This window comes from Oncorhynchus nerka, linkage group LG14 (genome assembly GCF_034236695.1).
Source record: "Oncorhynchus nerka isolate Pitt River linkage group LG14, Oner_Uvic_2.0, whole genome shotgun sequence".
NCBI classification, from domain to species: Eukaryota; Metazoa; Chordata; class Actinopteri; order Salmoniformes; family Salmonidae; genus Oncorhynchus; species Oncorhynchus nerka.
Window position 1 is genome coordinate 36902912 of NC_088409.1, and position 21158 is coordinate 36924069.

Consider the following 21158-nt stretch of genomic DNA (forward strand, 5'->3'; position numbering starts at 1 on the left):
CTTCCGTCGAATTCCCTCAGAGAGAAAGAGAGGAGAGAACAGGAGAGAGGCAGGCAGAGGGACAGCTGATGTAGGTAAAAATTCCCTGTCTTAGGTCAGTTAGGATCACCACTTTATTTTAAGAATGTGAAATGTCAGAATAATAGTAGAGATAATAATTTATTCAGCTTTTATTTCTTTCATCACATTCCCAGTGTGTCAGAAGTTTACATACACTCAATTAGTATTTGGTAGCAAATTTTCCATTGGATTGAGGTCAGGGCTTTGTGATGGCCACTCCTATACCTTGACTTTGTTGTCCTTTAGCCATTTTGCCACAAATGTGGAAGTATGCTTGGGGTCATTGTACATTTGGAAGACCCATTTGCGACCAAGCTTTAACTTCCTGACTGATGTCTTGAGATGTTGCTTCAATATATCCACATAATTATCCTCCTCATGATGCCATCTATTTTGTGAAGTGCACCAGTCCCTCCTGCAGCAAAGCACATGCAGCGACCCCCGTGCCTCACTGTTGGGACGGTGTTCTTTGGCTTGCAAGCCTCCCCCTTTTTCTTCCAAACATAACGATGGTCATTATGGCCAAACAGTTCTATTTTTGTGTCATCAGACCAGAGGACATTTCTCCAAAAAGTACGATTTTTGTCCCCATGTGCAGTTGCAAACCGTAGTCTGGATTTTTTAATGGCGGTTTTGGATCAGTGGCTTCTTCCTTGCTGAGCAGCTTTTCAGGTTATGTCGATATAGGACTCGTTTTACTGTGGATATAGATACTTTTGTACCTGTTTTCTCCAGCATCTTCACAAGGTCCTTTGCTGTTCTGGGATTGATTTGCACTTTTCGCACCAAAGTATGTTCATCTCTAGGAGACAGAACGCGTCTCCTTCCTGAGCGGTATGGCGGCTGCGTGGTCCCATGGTGTTTATACTTGCGTACTATTGTTTGTACAGATGAACGTGGTACCTTCAGGTGTTTGGAAATTGCTCTCAAGGATGAACCAGACTTATGGAGGTCTACAATTTTTTTTCTGAAGTCTTGGCTGATTTCTTTTCATTTTCCCATGATGTCAAGCAAAGAGGCACTCAGTTTGAAGGTAGGCCCTGAAATACATCCACAGGTATACCTCCAATTGACCCAAATTGACTCTTGAAATTTGTGGAGTTGTTGAAAAACGAGTTTTAATGACATAATTTTGCACACCCAATTTTTCCGTTTTTGATTTGTTAAAAAAGTTTGAAATATCCAATAAATGTCGTTCCACTTCATGATTGTGTCCCACTTGTTGTTGATTCTTCACAAAAACATACAGTTTTATATCTTTATGTTTGAAGCCTGAAATGTGGCAAAAAGTCGCAAAGTTCAAGGGGGCCGAATACTTTCGCAAGGCACTGTAAACTTCTGACTTCAACTGTATGTGAAGATCGAATGGAACCATAATATTTAGTCTTTATTATTTTATTATGATCCCCATTAGCTGTTGCCAAGGCAGCAGATACTCTTCCTGGGGTCTGAACAGAAATTAAACATTACATCATTCAAAACATCATAAATGTACTTTGCTCCATTATTACATTACAAAATTACAATACTATATTATATTACTGAGAATAATGTGTTGTTGCTTGTGTGTGTGTGTGTGTGTGTGTGTGTGTGTGTTCAAAGTCAGCGTTGTGCCATGAGGTGTTGTTTTTTGGGTGATTTTATTGCTTGGGTTAACTGAGGTGGAAGAGAGTTCCATGTAATCATGGCTCTATAGCGCTGTACCGTAGCCTCTATAGCTCTGTGCCGTAGCCTCTATAGCTCTGCGCCGTAGACTCTATAACTCTGCGCCGTAGCCTCTATAGCTCTGCGCCGTAGCCTCTATAGCTCTGCGCCGTAGCCTCTGTAGCGCTGCGCCGTAGCCTCTGTAGCGTTGCGCCGTAGCCTCTGTAGCGCTGCGCCGTAGCCTCTGTAGCTCTGCCCCGTAGCCTCTGTAACGCTGCGCCGTAGCCTCTGTAGCACTGCGCCGTATCCTCTGTAGCGCTGCGCCGTAGCCTCTATAGCTCTATACCGTAGCCTCTATAGCTCTATACCGTAGCCTCTATAGCTCTATACCATAGCCTCTAGCTCTATCCCATAGCCTCTATAGCTCTATACCATAGCCTCTATAGCTCTATACCATAGCATCTATAGCTCTATACCATAGCCTCTATAGCTCTATACCATAGCCTCTATAGCTCTATACCATAGCCTCTATAGCTCTATACCATAGCCTCTAGCTCTATCCCATAGCCTCTATAGCTCTATACCATAGCCTCTATAGCTCTATACCATAGCCTCTATAGCTCTATACCATAGCCTCTATAGCTCTATCCCATAGCCTCTATAGCTCTATCCCATAGCCTCTATAGCTCTATACAATAGCCTAATCCTTTCATTGATTCATGATTCAGATAAATAACTGCCTCTGGATTTACCATAGGTTTGAATAACATTGAGAGCATATTCCATAGAGATCCATCTGAATGGATTCATCTCTATGGCATACATACTCTATATGCGATGGAGACTTTATGGAATGGGACCGGTTTGTATTTAGGCCTATGCCACAGAAAAGTAATTCATCATCACAGAGGCTGTAGTAGAAGTAAGCCATCCAGAATCTGTCTGTGTCCCAAATGGCACCCTATTCCCTATGGGCCTTGGTCAAAAGGAGTCCACTATATACCATTTGGCACGCAGTATCTGTCAGCACATTCTGGATGGTCTGGCGTGCAGAAGGGAATGCTACAATATCTATGTGTGTGCCATAATATTTGTCTCAGCTCAGTAGCTGTAACTTTCCTACAGTATAAGCAGAGGAAAGCCCAGCTAATGGCTGAAAAAGGCTTTATTTACACTTGTCTGAGTGTAAACGAGATACATGTGGATCAACTCTCAATCTCTTTCTCTCTCACCTTAGTGTTTTCACAGAATAACTTACCACATCTATATATCCTTTTGAAACAACAGGTTGTTTAATTTTTTGGTTTACCCTCGTCCTTCAGTCTGTGTACTGATATTTGCATTTGTCAACCTCTGAGATGTAAGTTTCCTCTTCTGTAAACACATACTGTAATCTGAGCTGTTCAGTTCAAGTGGCCGACCAGCGAACGTACAATTTAGAGAGTAAATATATTTTATTTATAGCTCTGCTCCATTATAATCATGGCTTTTTGGTGGTTTGCTCCCAACTACAGACCTAACTTTCTCTTTGTTTCCTGTTTCCCATGCATGCAGGCCTTAAGAATATGGTTCAAGATCTGCTGCAAGAGGTGGGCAGTGTGGGCCTTCCTCCTCCTCTTTACCCTGTCTGTGGTGGTGATCAACACCCTCCCCTTCCCCCCCTCTGAGACACGCAGGCTGCCCTCACGAGGCCTGAGCTCTGCTGGAGCCGGGGGGTATAGAGCGAGGGCAAGACCCAGGGAAAGGGCCACATTGGCCCCTCACCACCACCACCACCATCTTCCTCTACCCCTCAACGGTCACAGTGGAGGTTGGAAGCAGAGTGACAAAGTCAAAGAGTCCTCCAAGCATCACCTGGTGAAGGACCAGCCCAAACTGGATAGGAGAGCAGCTAGCATGACAGGTGAGAGAACTCACAGCAACTACAAGAAGAATCGTAAAACTAAGGGCATCGCCTCCAAAAGGAAAGAGAAGAAAGAGACGCCGCCAAGTTCTATTAGAGACAAACAACATGATACCCCGCCATTGACAGTCAATGCTGTGCTAATAAGGCATGATGGAAGCCATCTAACCAACTGCAGTGGTTCAGAGCTCTCCACACAACCACCACCTCTTTCCAGACAAGAGAACGTCCACCCAGCCGTGCCTCAAAATGTAGCTCGTAGCCAGAGCCTCCCTTCTACTGCAGACCTCGGCCTTTCTGACTCTGAGCACAAATGTACTCCAGATAAACAGAGACAGGACCAGGGGCACACCGGGAAGGCAGGGAGGAAGAACTTAACCAAGCAGCAGGCTGTGAAAAAGGTCCCCAGACAACTCAGGAAACGTGACAGACAGCCTTCGTCTGGGCGTAAAGAGACCCGGCCCACAGCGGAAACAGCAGCAGAGGCAGAGAAAGGGAGTGAGGGGGGGGCCCATTGGTGTAAGATGTCAGCTGGAGAGAGGGAGTTTCCAGACACTGACACGCGGAGAATAAGGACTGAGGACACTGACTCTGTGCCATGGCTCAGCAAGGATGATATTCACAAGATGGAGTTCCTCTCGGGCAGTGAGGTTGTCAGTAAGGCCAGGGTCCCAGCCCACGGACAGGTCCTCCATGTAGGGCTGGGTGCCCCTCATCATCCCCCTTCTCTTGGGTCTCCATTGGCTGACCACAGTGGGCACTGCCAACAGGGTCTGTGTGCCCTGATCAAACGTCCAGACGACTGGTTCGAAGTCTTCGCTTTCCATCTAGACCGTGTTCTGGGCTTGAACAGGAGTCTGCCCACAGTGCTCAGGGACTTCCACAGTGACATCCTGCCTTATAAATACACCAGGGGGGCAGCCAGACCCGTGGTGTGGTGGGACCCAGGCATCCAGCACCTGGCTGATGATGACAATGACCAGAACTCGTTCCCTTTCACCTGGCCCCAGTACCAGAGCCTGCTGAGGGCCAGGTGTGGAAGTGGCAGCGGCGTGGCCCTCAACGAGACCCCCTGTGTGGGGGTTCACCATGCGGAGTGGGGGCGCTTGGCACTCTTTGACTTCCTCCTACAGGTATAGAACAACTGATAACGCTGTATCCTCCAATCACACTTGTTAAACCCTTTGATTTAACTTATTGACAGTATTGATTTGAACTTTTAAGAGATACATTGGCTAGAGTAAAGAGGTCAGAAAAACTGATAGGTAGTGAATATGTGACTGTTAGATTTTATATGGCTCCTAATGTCAGGCATTCTAACCCGATCTTAATTCCTAACCGTATCCCTAACCTTAACCATAACCATAACCTTAGCCATAACCTTAGCCATAACCTTAACTCGTTTTTATCCTGATGTGCCACTCAAACGTACACATCCAAACTGATAGCGTTCTATATCCTTTCAATCACACCATGTGAAGACAACCTATGGAAATAATGCATAGACTAGAGTGCTGATTGAAATCTCATCTCACCTTGAGAGATGTAAGATTTGTACAGTTGTTATTCCAATATGCTGTATAAACTGACAGTTAGCTAGTGTTTCACTTAACGTCACTATGGAGGGTCCAGTTGATAAGGACTCATGAGGTCAAGCAGACTGGGAAAACTCATGGTGCTATGGGCCCTGGTCAAAAGTAGTGCACTACAAAGGAAATAGTTTGCCATTTGGGATGCAGATGTTGTTTTGCATTTATATTAAAGAACATTCTCACTGGATGAAATCCACCGACCTCGTCTAATAGTAGGCTGGCAGTCCTTGATAATGAGCCTATTTGAGCACTGGATGAAATCCACCGACCTTGTCTAATAGTAGGCTGGCAGTCCTTGATAATGAGCCTATTTGAGCACTGGATGAAATCCACCGACCTCGTCTAATAGTAGGCTGGCAGTCCTTGATAATGAGCCTATTTGAGCACTGGATGAAATCCACCGACCTCGTCTAATAGTAGGCTGGCAGTCCTTGATAATGAGCCTATTTGAGCACTGGATGAAATCCACCGACCTCGTCTAATAGTAGGCTGGCAGTCCTTGATAATGAGCCTATTTGAGCACTGGATGAAATCCACCGACCTTGTCTAATAGTAGGCTGGCAGTCCTTGATAATGAGCCTATTTGAGCACTTGATGAAATCCACCTTGATAATGAGCCCTCGTCTAATAGTAGGCTGGCAGTCCTTGATAATGAGCCTATTTGAGCACTGGATGAAATCCACCGACCTCGTCTAATAGTAGGCTGGCAGTCCTTGATAATGAGCCTATTTGAGCACTGGATGAAATCCACCGACCTCGTCTAATAGTAGGCTGGCAGTCCTTGATAATGAGCCTATTTGAGCACTGGATGAAATCCACCGACCTCGTCTAATAGTAGGCTGGCAGTCCTTGATAATGAGCCTATTTGAGCACTGGATGAAATCCACCGACCTCGTCTAATAGTAGGCTGGCAGTCCTTGATAATGAGCCTATTTGAGCACTGGATGAAATCCACCGACCTCGTCTAATAGTAGGCTGGCAGTCCTTGATAATGAGCCTATTTGAGCACTGGAGCCCATTGGTGTAAGATGTCAGCTGGAGAGAGGGAGTTTCCAGACACTGACACGCGGAAAATAAGGACTGAGGACACTGACTCTGTGCCATGGCTCAGCAAGGATGATATTCACAAGATGGAGTTCCTCTCGGGCAGTGAGGTTGTCAGTAAGGCCAGGGTCCCAGCCCACGGACAGGTCCTCCATGTAGGGCTGGGTGCCCCTCATCATCCCCCTTCTCTTGGGGCTCCATTGGCTGACCACAGTGGGCACTGCCAACAGGGTCTGTGTGCCCTGATCAAACGTCCAGACGACTGGTTCGAAGTCTTCGCTTTCCATCTAGACCGTGTTTTGGGCTTGAACAGGAGTCTGCCCACAGTGCTCAGGGACTTCCACAGTGACATCCTGCCTTATAAATACACCAGGGGGGCAGCCAGACCCGTGGTGTGGTGGGACCCAGGCATCCAGCACCTGGCTGATGATGACAATGACCAGAACTCGTTCCCTCTCACCTGGCCCCAGTACCAGAGCCTGCTGAGGGCCAGGTGTGGAAGTGGCAGCGGCGTGGCCCTCAACGAGACCCCCTGTGTGGGGGTTCACCATGCGGAGTGGGGGCGCTTGGCACTCTTTGACTTCCTCCTACAGGTATAGAACAACTGATAACGCTGTATCCTCCAATCACACTTGTTAAACCCTTTGATTTAACTTATTGACAGTATTGATTTGAACTTTTAAGAGATACATTGGCTAGAGTAAAGAGGTCAGAAAAACTGATAGGTAGTGAATATGTGACTGTTAGATTTTATATGGCTCCTAATGTCAGGCATTCTAACCCGATCTTAATTCCTAACCGTATCCCTAACCTTAACCATAACCATAACCTTAGCCATAACCTTAGCCATAACCTTAACTCGTTTTTATCCTGATGTGCCACTCAAACGTACACATCCAAACTGATAGCGTTCTATATCCTTTCAATCACACCATGTGAAGACAACCTATGGAAATAATGCATAGACTAGAGTGCTGATTGAAATCTCATCTCACCTTGAGAGATGTAAGATTTGTACAGTTGTTATTCCAGTATGCTGTATAAACTGACAGTTAGCTAGTGTTTCACTTAACGTCACTATGGAGGGTCCAGTTGATAAGGACTCATGAGGTCAAGCAGACTGGGAAAACTCATGGTGCTATGGGCCCTGGTCAAAAGTAGTGCACTACAAAGGAAATAGTTTGCCATTTGGGATGCAGATGTTGTTTTGCATTTATATTAAAGAACATTCTCACTGGATGAAATCCACCGACCTCGTCTAATAGTAGGCTGGCAGTCCTTGATAATGAGCCTATTTGAGCACTGGATGAAATCCACCGACCTTGTCTAATAGTAGGCTGGCAGTCCTTGATAATGAGCCTATTTGAGCACTTGATGAAATCCACCGACCTTGTCTAATAGTAGGCTGGCAGTCCTTGATAATGAGCCTATTTGAGCACTGGATGAAATCCACCGACCTCGTCTAATAGTAGGCTGGCAGTCCTTGATAATGAGCCTATTTGAGCACTGGATTGTATTGCCAAGGTCTTATCATCTGAAGAACTCTACTCACTAAACTGCCTTAGATTAAAAGATGCCGGCCAATGAAAAGAGTGTGACTTTCTCTGTCTGGAGCTGGAGCGATAAATGTAATTGATTATCAGATAATTATGTTTTTTCCATGGTAAGTGCATCCCGCCTGCTTACTAGCCATGCAACATAATACGTCATTATCATTCTCCCTTCTAGATGAATGAACATGATCATTCTCCCTTCTAGATGAATGAACATGATCATTCTCCCTACTAGATGAATGAACATTATCATTCTCCCTACTAGATGAATGAACATGATCATTCTCCCTTCTAGATGAATGAACATGATCATTCTCCCTTCTAGATGAATGAACATTATCATTCTCCCTACTAGATGAATGAACATGATCATTCTCCCTTCTAGATGAATGAACATGATCATTCTCCCTTCTAGATGAATGAACATTATCATTCTCCCTACTAGCTGAATGAACATTATCATTCTCCCTACTAGATGAATGAACATGATCATTCTCCCTACTAGATGAATGAACATGATCATTCTCCCTTCTAGATGAATGAACATGATCATTCTCCCTACTAGATGAATGAACATGATCATTCTCCCTTCTATATGAATGAACATTATCATTCTCCCTACTAGATGAATGAACATTATCATTCTCCCTTCTAGATGAATGAACATTATCATTCTCCCTACTAGATGAATGAACATTATCATTCTCCCTTCTAGATGAATGAACATTATCATTCTCCCTACTAGCTGAATGAACATTATCATTCTCCCTTCTAGATGAATGAACATTATCATTCTCCCTACTAGCTGAATGAACATTATCATTCTCCCTTCTAGATGAATGAACATTATCATTCTCCCTACTAGCTGAATGAACATTATCATTCTCCCTTCTAGATGAATGAACATTATCATTCTCCCTTCTAGATGAATGCACATTATCATTCTCCCTTCTAGATGAATGAACATGATCATTCTCCCTTCTAGATGAATGAACATGATCATTCTCCCTACTACAGTAGATTGATGTATCAGCGCAGTTCAATAAAAAATCAACACAATGTTTGTCTCTAATTTAGCTTCAAACTCGTTTATGATCTGGCAGTGATTTCTAATGAAGTTGGAGATCTTTATTGTGTAAGAAATGATGGCTCATGGTCCTTGTAAGAGCCAGATGGAGGATCATTTTGTGTGTGTGTGTGTGTAAAGCTGAGACATCCTGAGAGGATGTAATTAATACGCGATTGATAAGGCCAGCTCTGCCACAGTCCCACTCTAAATGGAGTAGTATGTCAGTCTAACTCTGCATGGGGAATATCTAAGCTCCCGTTAGGGAATGAGAGGTGGCAATGAAGCCAACAACCCAATGATGTATATTGCAAGTAAGAGAGAGTAGGTACATATGGTATAGACAGAGTACAATGTACAATATTTGATACACACAAACACACACACCAGTCTCAGTCTTCATCAGGCCTCTAAAGACCCCATGTCTGGCCGCTGGCGGTGTGAAGTCAAAGTCAGGGTTGCCATGGTGATGCACGGCAATCACGGATGCCTAAGTCCACATTAGGAAGGACTGAGAGGAAAGTGATAGCAGCTGCTCCTCTCGCTATCTGTCTCTATAGCCAAAAGAAAGTCAATTTCTTTGTTTAGAAACCCCCCCCCAGAAGAAATAAAGGGTGTGCTGGTGCGCTCTGATGGGTGAAAACTACAAGGCCATGGAGACTTAGTATTAGGTGTTCTTTGAAAAGGGTGGTCTATGACTGGCAGAAGAATTATGGGGATGAAGGACACCACATAGTAAACAAAGCATTTAGAAAAAACGTCATGGTGCTTACTTTTTCTATCCATTACTTTGTTACTGCAGGGTGAACAGTCATCGTTACATAGCCAATACAGATTGGGGGCAGAATACATATTGTTTCAGAAAATAATGTCTCACAATGAGAAGGAAAAGAGGCCGAGCAAACAAAAACAATTATAAACTGTCTCTAAAAGAGATGAGTCACAAATTGCATTCTTTGATTGTGTTCAATCTATATTCTCTCACTTTGGAGGCTATTACAGCGTTTTATCCATGCTACCCATTCTATTAAAAATAGAAAACTATTCAATAGAACAGCCAGCCCCTGAACCAACTCAGCTGTAGAAAAATCTGATAAAGATGAAGAAAGACTGCCTTTTCTCTGTGAGATGGAATGGAATGGGTAACCGAACTGTGGGGGGATAGAATAGTGGCTGAATACAAAATGGAACCCTATTTCCTAAATAGTGCACTAGATTTGACCGGCTCTGATCAAAAGTAGTGCACTATATAGGGAATAGAGTGCCATTTGGGATGGGGATGCGGCGAGCCACTGTATGAATAATACATGAGTAGTCACTTTGCAGAAGTCAATACTTGTAACATGGCCAACTGTTAATAGCATTGTATTGATTGTATTGATTCAGTGGAATTGCTGACTGGGACCCTGTAACACTTGTTCCTACCTGCTCATTTAACACATCTAATGGCTCTGATGTGGAACCTAACACCAATTAGCAAGGGGAACAGTGTGAAGGACACACAGTCACACACGCACTTTGCCTGGGGAGTACAGACGAGACAGAGGACCTTGCGCCAAGTGTCCTTGTTGTTGGTCATTGCCTTGGATGCTTTGAATTGCCATTGTAGGCTAAGAAGGCTACTGATATATTGCTATGAATTAGTTGTGAATAGGCTTGTTGTTTTACTTGTGATGTTATTGTGTGTGATATAGACCTTAATAGCATGTCCTGTTTCCCAGAGACTTGGTGATGGTGTAATACTGTATGTCAACACTGGAGCCGTATCCAGGAGACTCTTGTACTCTGTCCCTACGCGAATGAGTGTATTCTAGTGTCAGGGTGAAATGTAGTAGGGATGTGAGAACTCCTGAAGGCGCTAAAGAAGTGAAGCGAAATGGTGTGGTGTGAGTTTTACCACAGAGAGGCCCAGACAACCCTGGGGGCATATCTCACCTTGGTAACTCTCAGAGGAGTGTGGCAATGCCTTCACTTCTCAGTTTAACAACAATGACGACATTGCTCCCTTCCTCCCCTGATAGTTGGTTTATTCTGCGGTATAATGAGGAAGAGAATGGTACCACAGGTATTGATGTTGCGTCATTATATTTAGTGATTTTTTTGTGTGAATATGCAACAAAAAAACAACTGCTGTGAATACATACATGCATGAACAAATGCAAAATGATGGGCGTTAACTTTTAAAAAAAGAGCTTCCTTCTTTAAACAGTGATTATTGAAGTTGGTGAAGTGGAGAGAAGTCAGCCTGAAGTTGGAATAGATATACATTTAAAGTACACTTAAAGGTTTGGCTTTACTATAGCATTCTTGTTCATGGAATTGGACTTAATGCAATAAATGAGGTGGCAAAAGAAGCAGTCTTACTGCTTTCGCTAGCTTGCTCTGGTTTGCCCTCACTGTAGGTGATTGACCTATAATGACTGATCCACCTCTTTACTGTAGTCAAAGTTCCCGCAGGGGTCTGTCTCACACAAGTAACTACCTCCTCACCAACCCCCCACTCCTCCTCTCACCACCCCCCCACTCCTCCTCTCACCCCCGACACTCCTCCTCTCACCACCCCCCCACTCCTCCTCTCAACAACCCCCACTCCTCCTCTCACCACCCCCCACTCCTCCTCTCACCCCCGACACTCCTCCTCTCACCACCCCCCACTCCTCCTCTCAACAACCCCCACTCCTCTCACCACCCCCCACTCCTCCTCTCAACAACCCCCACTCCTCCTCTCACCCCCCCCACTCCTCCTCTCACCCCCTGACACTCCTCCTCTCACCACCCCCCACTCCTCCTCTCAACAACCCCCACTCCTCCTCTCACCACCCCCACTCCTCCTCTCACCCCCCGACACTCCTCCTATCACCACCCCCCACTCCTCCTCTCAACAACCCCCACTCCTCCTCTCACCACCCCCCCACTCCTCCGCTCACCCCCCACTCCTCCTCTCAACAACCCCCCACTCCTCCTCTCACCACCCCCCCACTCCTCCTCTCACCCCCCTACACTCCTCCTCTCACCACCCCCCACTCCTCCTCTCACCACCCCCCACTCCTCCTCTCACCACCCCCACTCCTCCTCTCACCCCCCGACACTTCTCCTCTCACCACCCCCCACTCCTCCTCTCACCACCACCCCACTCCTCCTCTCACCACCACCCCACTCCTCCTCTCACCACCCCCACTCCTCCTCTCACCACCCCCACTCCTCCTCTCACCACCCCACCACTCCTCCTCTCACCACCCCCCCACTCCTCCTCTCACCAACCCCCCACTCCTCCTCTCACCACCCCCACTCCTCCTCTCACCAACCCCCACTCCTCCTCTCACCACCCCTACTCCTCTTCTCACCACCACCCCACTCCTCCTCTCACCACCACCCCACTCCTCCTCTCACCACCCCCACTCCTCCTCTCACCACCCCCACTCCTCCTCTCACCAACCCCCACTCCTCCTCTCACCACCCCCACTCCTCCTCTCACCAACCCCCGACACTTCTCCTCTCACCACCCCCCACTCCTCCTCTCACCACCACCCCACTCCTCCTCTCACCACCACCCCACTCCTCCTCTCACCACCCCCCACTCCTCCTCTCACCACCCCCCCACTCCTCCTCTCACCACCCCACCACTCCTCCTCTCACCACCCCCCACTCCTCCTCTCACCAACCCCCCACTCCTCCTCTCACCACCCCCACTCCTCCTCTCACCAACCCCCCACTCCTCCTCTCACCACCCCCTACTCCTCTTCTCACCACCCCCCCCACTCCTCCTCTCACCTCCCTTTCACTCCTCCTCTCACCCCCCACTCCTCCTCTCACCTCCCTCTCGCTCCTGCTCTCACCATTCCACTCCTCCTCTCACCACCCCCCCCACTCCTCCTCTCACCACCACCCCACTCCTCCTCTCACCAACCCCCACTCCTCCTCTCACCACCCCCCACTCCTCCTCTCACCAACCCCCACTCATCCTCTCACCAACCCCCCACTCATCCTCTCACCACCACCCCACTCCTCCTCTCACCACCACCCCACTCCTCCTCTCACCAACCCCCACTCCTCCTCTCACCACCCCCCGCTCCTCCTCTCACCACCACCCCGCTCCTCCTCTCACCAACCCCCCACTCATCCTCTCACCACCACCCCGCTCTTCCTCTCACCACCACCCCGCTCCTCCTCTCACCAACCCCCACTCATCCTCTCACCACCACCCCACTCATCCTCTCACCACCACCCCACTCCTCCTCTCACCACCACCCCGCTCCTCCTCTTACCACCCCCCACTCCTCCTCTCACCACCACCCCACTCCTCCTCTCACCACCACCCCACTCCTCCTCTTACCACCCCCACTCCTCCTCTCACCACCCCCCACTCCTCCTCTCACCTCCCTCTCGCTCCTGCTCTCACCATTCCACTCCTCCTCTCACCACCCCCACCACTCCTCCTCTTACCATTCCACTCCTCCTCTCACCTCCCTCTCACTCCTCCTCTCACCTCCCTCTCGCTCCTGCTCTCACTACCACCCCTCTCCTCCTCTTACCATTCCACTCCTCCTCTCACCAACCCCCACTCCTCCTCTCACCACCCCTACTCCTCCTCTCACCCCCAGCCCCACTCCTCCTCTCACCTCCCTTTCACTCCTCCTCTCATCCCCCACTCCTCCTCTCACCTCCCTCTCGCTCCTCCTCTCACCCCCCACTCCTCCTCTCACCTCCCTCTCACTCCTGCTCTCACCATTCCACTCCTCCTCTCACCTCCCTCTCACTCCTCCTCTCACCTCCCTCTCGCTCCTGCTCTCACCATTCCACTCCTCCTCTCACCACCCCCACTCCTCCTCTCACCATCCCCCACTCCTCCTCTCAACAACCCCCACTCCTTCTCTCACCACCCCCCACTCCTCCTCTCACCACCCCCACTCCTCCTCTCACCACCCCCACTCCTCCTCTCACCACCCCCACTCCTCCTCTCACCACCCCCCACTCCTCCTCTCACCACCCCCCCACTCCTCCTCTCACCAACCCCCACTCCTCCTCTCACCAACCCCCCACTCCTCCTCTCACCACCCCTACTCCTCCTCTCACCACCCCCTACTCCTCTTCTCACCCCCCCACTCCTCCTCTCACCTCCCTTTCACTCCTCCTCTCACCCCCCACTCCTCCTCTCACCTCCCTCTCGCTCCTGCTCTCACCATTCCACTCCTCCTCTCACCACCCCCCCACTCCTCCTCTCACCACCACCCCGCTCCTCCTCTCACCACCCCCCACTCCTCCTCTCACCAACCCCCACTCCTCCTCTCACCACCCCCTACTCCTCCTCTCACCACCCCCACTCCTCCTCTCACCACCCCCTACTCCTCTTCTCACCACCCCCACTCCTCCTCTCACCACCACCCCGCTCCTCCTCTCACCACCCCCACTCCTCCTCTCACCAACCCCCCCCACTCCTCCTCTCACCACCCCCTACTCCTCCTCTCACCACCCCCACTCTTCCTCTCACCACCCCCTACTCCTCTTCGCACCACCCCCCACTCCTCCTCTCACCTCCCTCTCACTCCTGCTCTCACCATTCCACTCCTCCTCTCACCTCCCTCTCGCTCCTGCTCTCACCATTCCACTCCTCCTCTCACCACCCCCCACTCCTCCTCTCACCACCACCCCACTCCTCCTCTCACCACCCCCCCCACTCCTCCTCTCACCACCACCCCACTCCTCCTCTCACCACCACCCCGCTCCTCCTCTTACCACCCCCCACTCCTCCTCTCACCACCCCCACTCCTCCTCTCATCTCCCTCTCGCTCCTGCTCTCACCATTCCACTCCTCCTCTCACCACCCCACCACTCCTCCTCTTACCATTCCACTCCTCCTCTCAACTCCCTCTCACTCCTCCTCTCACCTCCCTCTCGCTCCTGCTCTCACTACCACCCCTCTGCTCCTCTTACCATTCCACTCCTCCTCTCACCACCACCCCACTCCTCCTCTCACCAACCCCCCACTCCTCCTCTCACCACCCCCTACTCCTCCTCTCACCCCCCCACTCCTCCTCTCACCTCCCTTTCACTCCTCCTCTCACCCCCCCCACTCCTCCTCTCACCTCCCTCTCGCTCCTCCTATCCCCCCTCCCCCACTCCTCCTCTCACCTCCCTCTCACTCCTGCTCTCACCATTCCACTCCTCCTCTCACCTCCCTCTCACTCCTCCTCTCACCTCCCTCTCGCTCCTGCTCTCACCATTCCACTCCTCCTCTCACCACCCCCACTCCTCCTCTCACCATCCCCACTCCTCCTCTCAACAACCCCCACTCCTTCTCTCACCACCCCCCACTCCTCCTCTCACCACCCCCACTCCTCCTCTCACCACCCCCACTCCTCCTCTCACCACCACTCCACTCCTCCTCTCACCACCCCCCACTCCTCCTCTCACCCCCCCCCACTTCTCCTCTCACTACCCCCCACTTCTCCTCTCACCAACCCCCACTCCTCCTCTCACCAACCCCCACTCCTCCTCTCACCACCACCCCACTCCTCCTCTCACCACCCCCTACTCCTCCTCTCACCCCCCCACTCCTCCTCTCACCTCCCTTTCACTCCTCCTCTCACCCCCCCCACTCCTCCTCTCACCTCCCTCTCGCTCCTCCTATCCCCCTCCCCCACTCCTCCTCTCACCTCCCTCTCACTCCTGCTCTCACCATTCCACTCCTCCTCTCACCTCCCTCTCACTCCTCCTCTCACCTCCCTCTCACTCCTGCTCTCACCATTCCACTCCTCCTCTCACCTCCCTCTCACTCCTCCTCTCACCTCCCTCTCGCTTCTGCTCTCACCATTCCACTCCTCCTCTCACCTCCCTCTCGCTCCTGCTCTCACCATTCCACTCCTCCTCTCACCATCCCCCCCACTCCTCCTCTTACCATTCCACTCCTCCTCTCACCTCCCTCTCACTCCTCCTCTCACCTCCCTCTCACTCCTGCTCTCACCATTCCACTCCTCCTCTCACCTCCCTCTCGCTCCTACTCTCACCATTCCACTCCTCCTCTCACCTCCCTCTCGCTCCTGCTCTCACCATTCCACTTCTCCTCTCACCACTCCCCCCCACTCCTCTTCTCACCATTCCACTCCTCCTCTCACCTCCCTCTCGCTCCTCCTCTCACCTCCCTCTCGCTCCTGCTCTCATGCCAAAGGCTTAAGCTGTAACTGTCACTATCTCTACCAACACTTAGGCCTTACTTGGCTGCATTTGGATTTCTGTCAACAAAATGTTCAATGACTGTATAGCAAACAAGCGGTAAGAGTTTCAGAAAGTAAATACATTTTCTACTTGTTTCTTGTAGTCACCCTTGATTTTCCTCTTGGAAAGCTGTTCTGAAGTCTGAAGTTCTTTATAAAGAAAGGACCGAAGAGATCCTAGAAATCAGGAGTTCCCAACCTTTTCTTACCAGGCCCCCTTTTTCACATGTAAAACATGTCAGGCACCCCATCGCTTTCTTTATTACTGTTTATTGAGATAGCAAATGGAAAATACACCACCAGCTTGAATTTGTTTCATTTGCGGGACCTAGGAAAATGGTGTTGTTTTGAAGCTAATTTCCTGCAATTCTAGGTTTTTTAATGATAATAATCATAATAATTTATAAAGAAAATGAAGTCTAAACCGTTATCAAATATGTTTTATTATGATAATTTATATGAACACTCAATTAAATTATTCACATTCTATTTAGCAGAAAGTGAATAGATCAATTGACAGCCACAGAGTCAGATTGTATAAGATTACTTCCCAAGCAAAGTCTAAAACAACGCATAGTCCAATTTCTTTCACTCCTCAACTTTAGAAGACTGTAGCTCAGCTTCTGACTGTCCATAGAGACCAATCAAATATAATTCCATGTGCATCAGAGCTGTATCTTCCTTGAGTGTTGTACCGCTTGTTTCTAGCCTAAAGAATCACAGATGTATGTGTTGTTTTAGATCGGTATACAATCAGGAATTGTAAAAACAAAAACAATTGGGAACCCCTGCGATAAATCACAGTCCTGTATGTACAGTGGGGCAAAAAAGTATTTAGTCAGCCACCAATTGTGCAAGTTCTCCCACTTAAAAAGATGAGAGAGGCCTGTAATTTTCATCATAGGTACACTTCAACTATGACAGACAAAATGAGGGGAAAAAAATCCAGAAAATCACATTGTAGGATTTTTAATGAATTTATTTGCAAATTATGGTGGAAAATAAGTATTTGGTCAATAACAAAAGTTTATAAATACTTTTTTATATACCCTTTGTTTGCAATGACAGAGGTCAAACGTTTTCTGTAAGTCTTCACCAGATTTTCACACACTGTTGCTGGTATTTTGGCCCATTCCTTCATGCAGATCTCCTCTAGAGCAGTGATGTTTTGGGGCTGTTGCTGGGCCACACGGACTTTCCAAAGATTTTCTATGGGGTTGAGATCTGGAGACTGGCTAGGCCACTCCAGGACCTTGAAATGTTTCTTACGAAGCCACTCCTTCGTTGCCCGGGCGGTGTGTTTGGGATCATTGTCATGCTGAAAGACCCAGCCACGTTTCATCTTCAATGCCCTGGCTGATGGAAGGAGGTTTTCACTCAAAATCTCACGATACATGGCCCCATTCATTCTTTCCTTTACACGGATCAGTCGTCCTGGTCCCTTTGCAGAAAAAAACGCCCCAAAGCATGATGTTTCCACCCCCATGCTTCACAGTAGGTATGGTGTTCTTTGGATGCAACTCAGCATTTTTTGTCCTCCAAACACGACAAGTTGAGTTTTTACCAAAAAGTTATATTTTGGTTTCACCTGAACATATGACATTCTCCCAATCTTCTTCTGGATCATCCAAATGCTCTCTAGCAAACTTCAGAGGGGCCTGGACATGTACTGGCTTAAGCAGGGGGACACGTCTGGCACTGCAGGATTTGAGTCCCTGGCGGCGTAGTGTGTTACTGATGGTAGGCTTTGTTACTTTGGTCCCAGCTCTCTGCAGGTCATTCACTAGGTCCCCCCGTGTGGTTCTGGGATTTTTGTGATCATTTTGACCCCACAGGGTGGGATCTTGCGTGAAGCCCCAGATCGAGGGAGATTATCAGTGGTCTTGTATGTCTTCCATTCAGTCTTCCCAGCCTGGTGCAGGTCTACAATTTTGTTTCTGGTGTCCTTTGACAGCTCTTTGGTCTTGGCCATAGTGGAGTTTGGAGTGTGACTGTTTGAGGTTGTGGACAGGTGTCTTTTATACTGATAACAAGTTCAAACAGGTGCCATTAATACAGGTAACGAGTGGAGGACAGAGGAGCCTCTTAAAGAAGAAGTTACAGGTCTGTGAGAGCCAGAAATCTTGCTTGTTTGTAGGTGACCAAATACTTATTTTCCACCATAATTTGCAAATAAATTAATTAAAAATCCTACAATGTGATATTCTGGATTTTTTTTCTCATTTTGTCTGTCATAGTTGAAGTGTACCTATGATGAAAATTACAGGCCTCTCTCATATTTTTAAGTGGGAGAACTTGCACAATTGGTGGCTGACTAAATACTTTTTTGCCCCACTGTAATTCTATGGAAAAGTAATTGTTGATGATCAATCCCAACTAATCCATGTTCTTCCATCCCCCCGTGCAGGTGAATGATCGTCTGGACCGGTACTGCTGCGGTTTCCAGCCTGACCCAGCAGAACCATGTGTGGAGAACCTGCTACATACCAAGTGCAGGAACTCAAAGGATCTAGTGCTGGTTCACATCCTGGTAACTATCCTATCACACCCAAGAAAACATCACATGGACATAATGTATGGGCCATTCTGGCTCAGACAAGGCTTACTTACTTACTTGGACATAATGTAAAATAAGAGCCTGAAGGAGGTTTATGAGGAGGCTTGTCTAACTAATCTAATTGGACAATGTAAACAGACCTCTACATTTATTCATATTATTACTACTATCCAGACCTTTTCTTCTTAACAAAGAGAATTCCGATGTTGGACAAAGATGATCACTATTCTTTTACAACTGCTCTGTGGAAAAATGACTCCCTCTTTCCACTGAACCTGCTGAACTCATTGCTGATACTTGGTACTTGCTCTTGACAAAGACAAATATAATTCTATTAAGCGCATTATGCTTTATTATTTCAGCTGTTGTAGAAAGGATTAGGAGTTGACTTTGTATCTATATATTGGATTCTTGACCTGGCTCACTGTAATATAGTGTATCTTGTGATGTGCATATCATTCTTAGTCTATCTTCTTGATGTGCAGTATAATACCTATCTAGTTTAAAGTTAGTCTCCCGAGCCTTCATCTCATTTCATAATTACTATATTAATATCTTATCAAAGAGATACAGTTAGTGTTGATGATACTTTATGCTAAACTATACTGTGTCTGTCTATGTTTTTTTTTCTACAGGTGAGGAGGGTAGAGCCTACCAGACTGGTATTTATAGACAATGCAGGCAGGCCAAATCATCCCCATGACAACCTCAACTTCCGCTTAGTAGAGGGCATCGATGAGTGAGTACAAACATCTATTATCCAGTCTCTATTCAAAGATAGACAGAATCATGGAAATAGGCTTAGTCTGCCAGAACTTCGGCCAAAAGTAGTGCACTATATAGGGAATTGGGTGCCATTTAGGAAGCACCTTAGTGTACAGAAGTTGAACCCTACATCAACCCCACATCACACAGCCTTAATGTGTGTTTCCTAAATCCAGTGAAGCCAGTGGGAGGATCTTCACAACTCTGGCTATGCAGTGTTGTTATTTCTTTCTGAATACTTCAGAGATTAAGTATAACTGTTGGTAGATGAAACTAAAATAGGCCACATCATCACAATATGCACAGTCAATTGGGTTTGATATCCTTTGTTTGGTATTTGTCTGGATTTGACAGTCTTACTGTATTTTCCTGGCAGGTTTCCAGAGAGAGCCGTATCAGTTCTCCAGTCTGGCTGTTTGGAGAGCATGCTCCTGAGCTCCCTGTATATGGACAAGCAATTCTGGGAGAGCCGAGGGGGGGCACGTGGCCTGAAACCTCTCATCCACACTGTTGAGCAGAGAGGGAGGATTCTGCTGCAGCACATCCACGACAAGAGACTGAGACTGAACAGGGATCTGTGAATCCAATGGCCCAGAAAGCACCCAGCAGTACATTAATTTTATCCAGGCAAGGGGTGCCTGTGACAGACGTAGAAGCCTCCTCAAGGTCCCGGGCAGCCTAAAGACACAGGATGTGTCTCAAATGGCACCCTATTCCCTATATAGTGCACTACATATGACCACAGCCCTTCATTGTCTATAACACCCTACGGGCCCTGGTCAAAGGTAGTGCACTATATAGGGAAGAGGGTGCTCTTTGGGCCGCAGATACAGTATGCCTGTTCCATGCTGGTTGTGGTTCCCATCCATATTGTATCCATACATCTTGTCAACATCCCTCAAGACAAGCAAATTATGTTACTGAAATTGCACCGTCTTCTCCGCTGCCTATTTATGAGGTGAGTTTTGTATTTTCTAATAAAAAATAGCAGATTTAACGATTGAAGTAATGTCTGTTTTATGAGATAAGCATTCAGCTGTAATCTTAAAATGAAAGATTTTAGATCAATGAATAGCTTCTAAACTGGATCCAGGAGTCTTGTCGATAAGAAAATACCAAACCTTTTATAAGACTGTGCTCCTAAGGCAACGATGAGGAAACAAACTCAATTGGGTTAAGGAACACTATTATTATTATTATTATTAATATTATTATTATTGCTGAACATTGGACTTATTGAATATGTCCCAGGACATTTAGACAATGATGACTCCACGACAATTAATGAACAATGGACAATATATTGAGGTGACCTACAGACTGGGGTTGCTTCCTTGTGGGGCTACAGCACATTGCATTCCTATGGGCTAAACTGTTTAGGATAGATGGCCAGTCCCATAGACTTCGACACAATTCACTTAGTTAACATGTTTTTCTATGTTTAAGGTTATTTCGACTATATTGCTAATAATAATGAGGATATTTGACTGTTTAGGCTTGCATTTATGTTGTTATATTTAGCCTACTTATTGACTCAAGACATTTCAGTTTTTCATTTTTAATTAATTTGTAAAAAAAATTCTAAAAACATTATTCCACTTTGACATTGTGGGGTATTGTGTGTAGGCCAGTGACACAATCTCAATTGAATCGATTTTAAATTCAGGCTGTAACACAAACAGAATGCGGAAAAAGTCAAGGGGTGTGAATACTTTCTGAAGGTACCTCTATTTTCTTCAATCAAGAAACTAGAAATTCGACAT

General features: G+C 47.4%; 1 protein-coding gene across 1 annotated transcript in view; it reads left to right on the forward strand.

Annotated features, from left to right (window-relative positions):
- Positions 1 to 20392, forward strand: part of LOC115140958 (Golgi-associated kinase 1A-like) — a 28004-nt gene extending 7612 nt beyond the window's left edge. Inside the window, exons 2-5 of the mRNA XM_029679483.2 lie at positions 3259 to 4740; positions 18481 to 18603; positions 19266 to 19369; positions 19772 to 20392. Of these exons, the coding sequence (XP_029535343.2) occupies positions 3259 to 4740; positions 18481 to 18603; positions 19266 to 19369; positions 19772 to 19976 (1914 nt within the window). The 3' untranslated portion in view covers positions 19977 to 20392. The remainder of the gene's footprint in view (positions 1 to 3258; positions 4741 to 18480; positions 18604 to 19265; positions 19370 to 19771) is intronic.
- Positions 20393 to 21158: the final 766 nt, after the last annotated feature.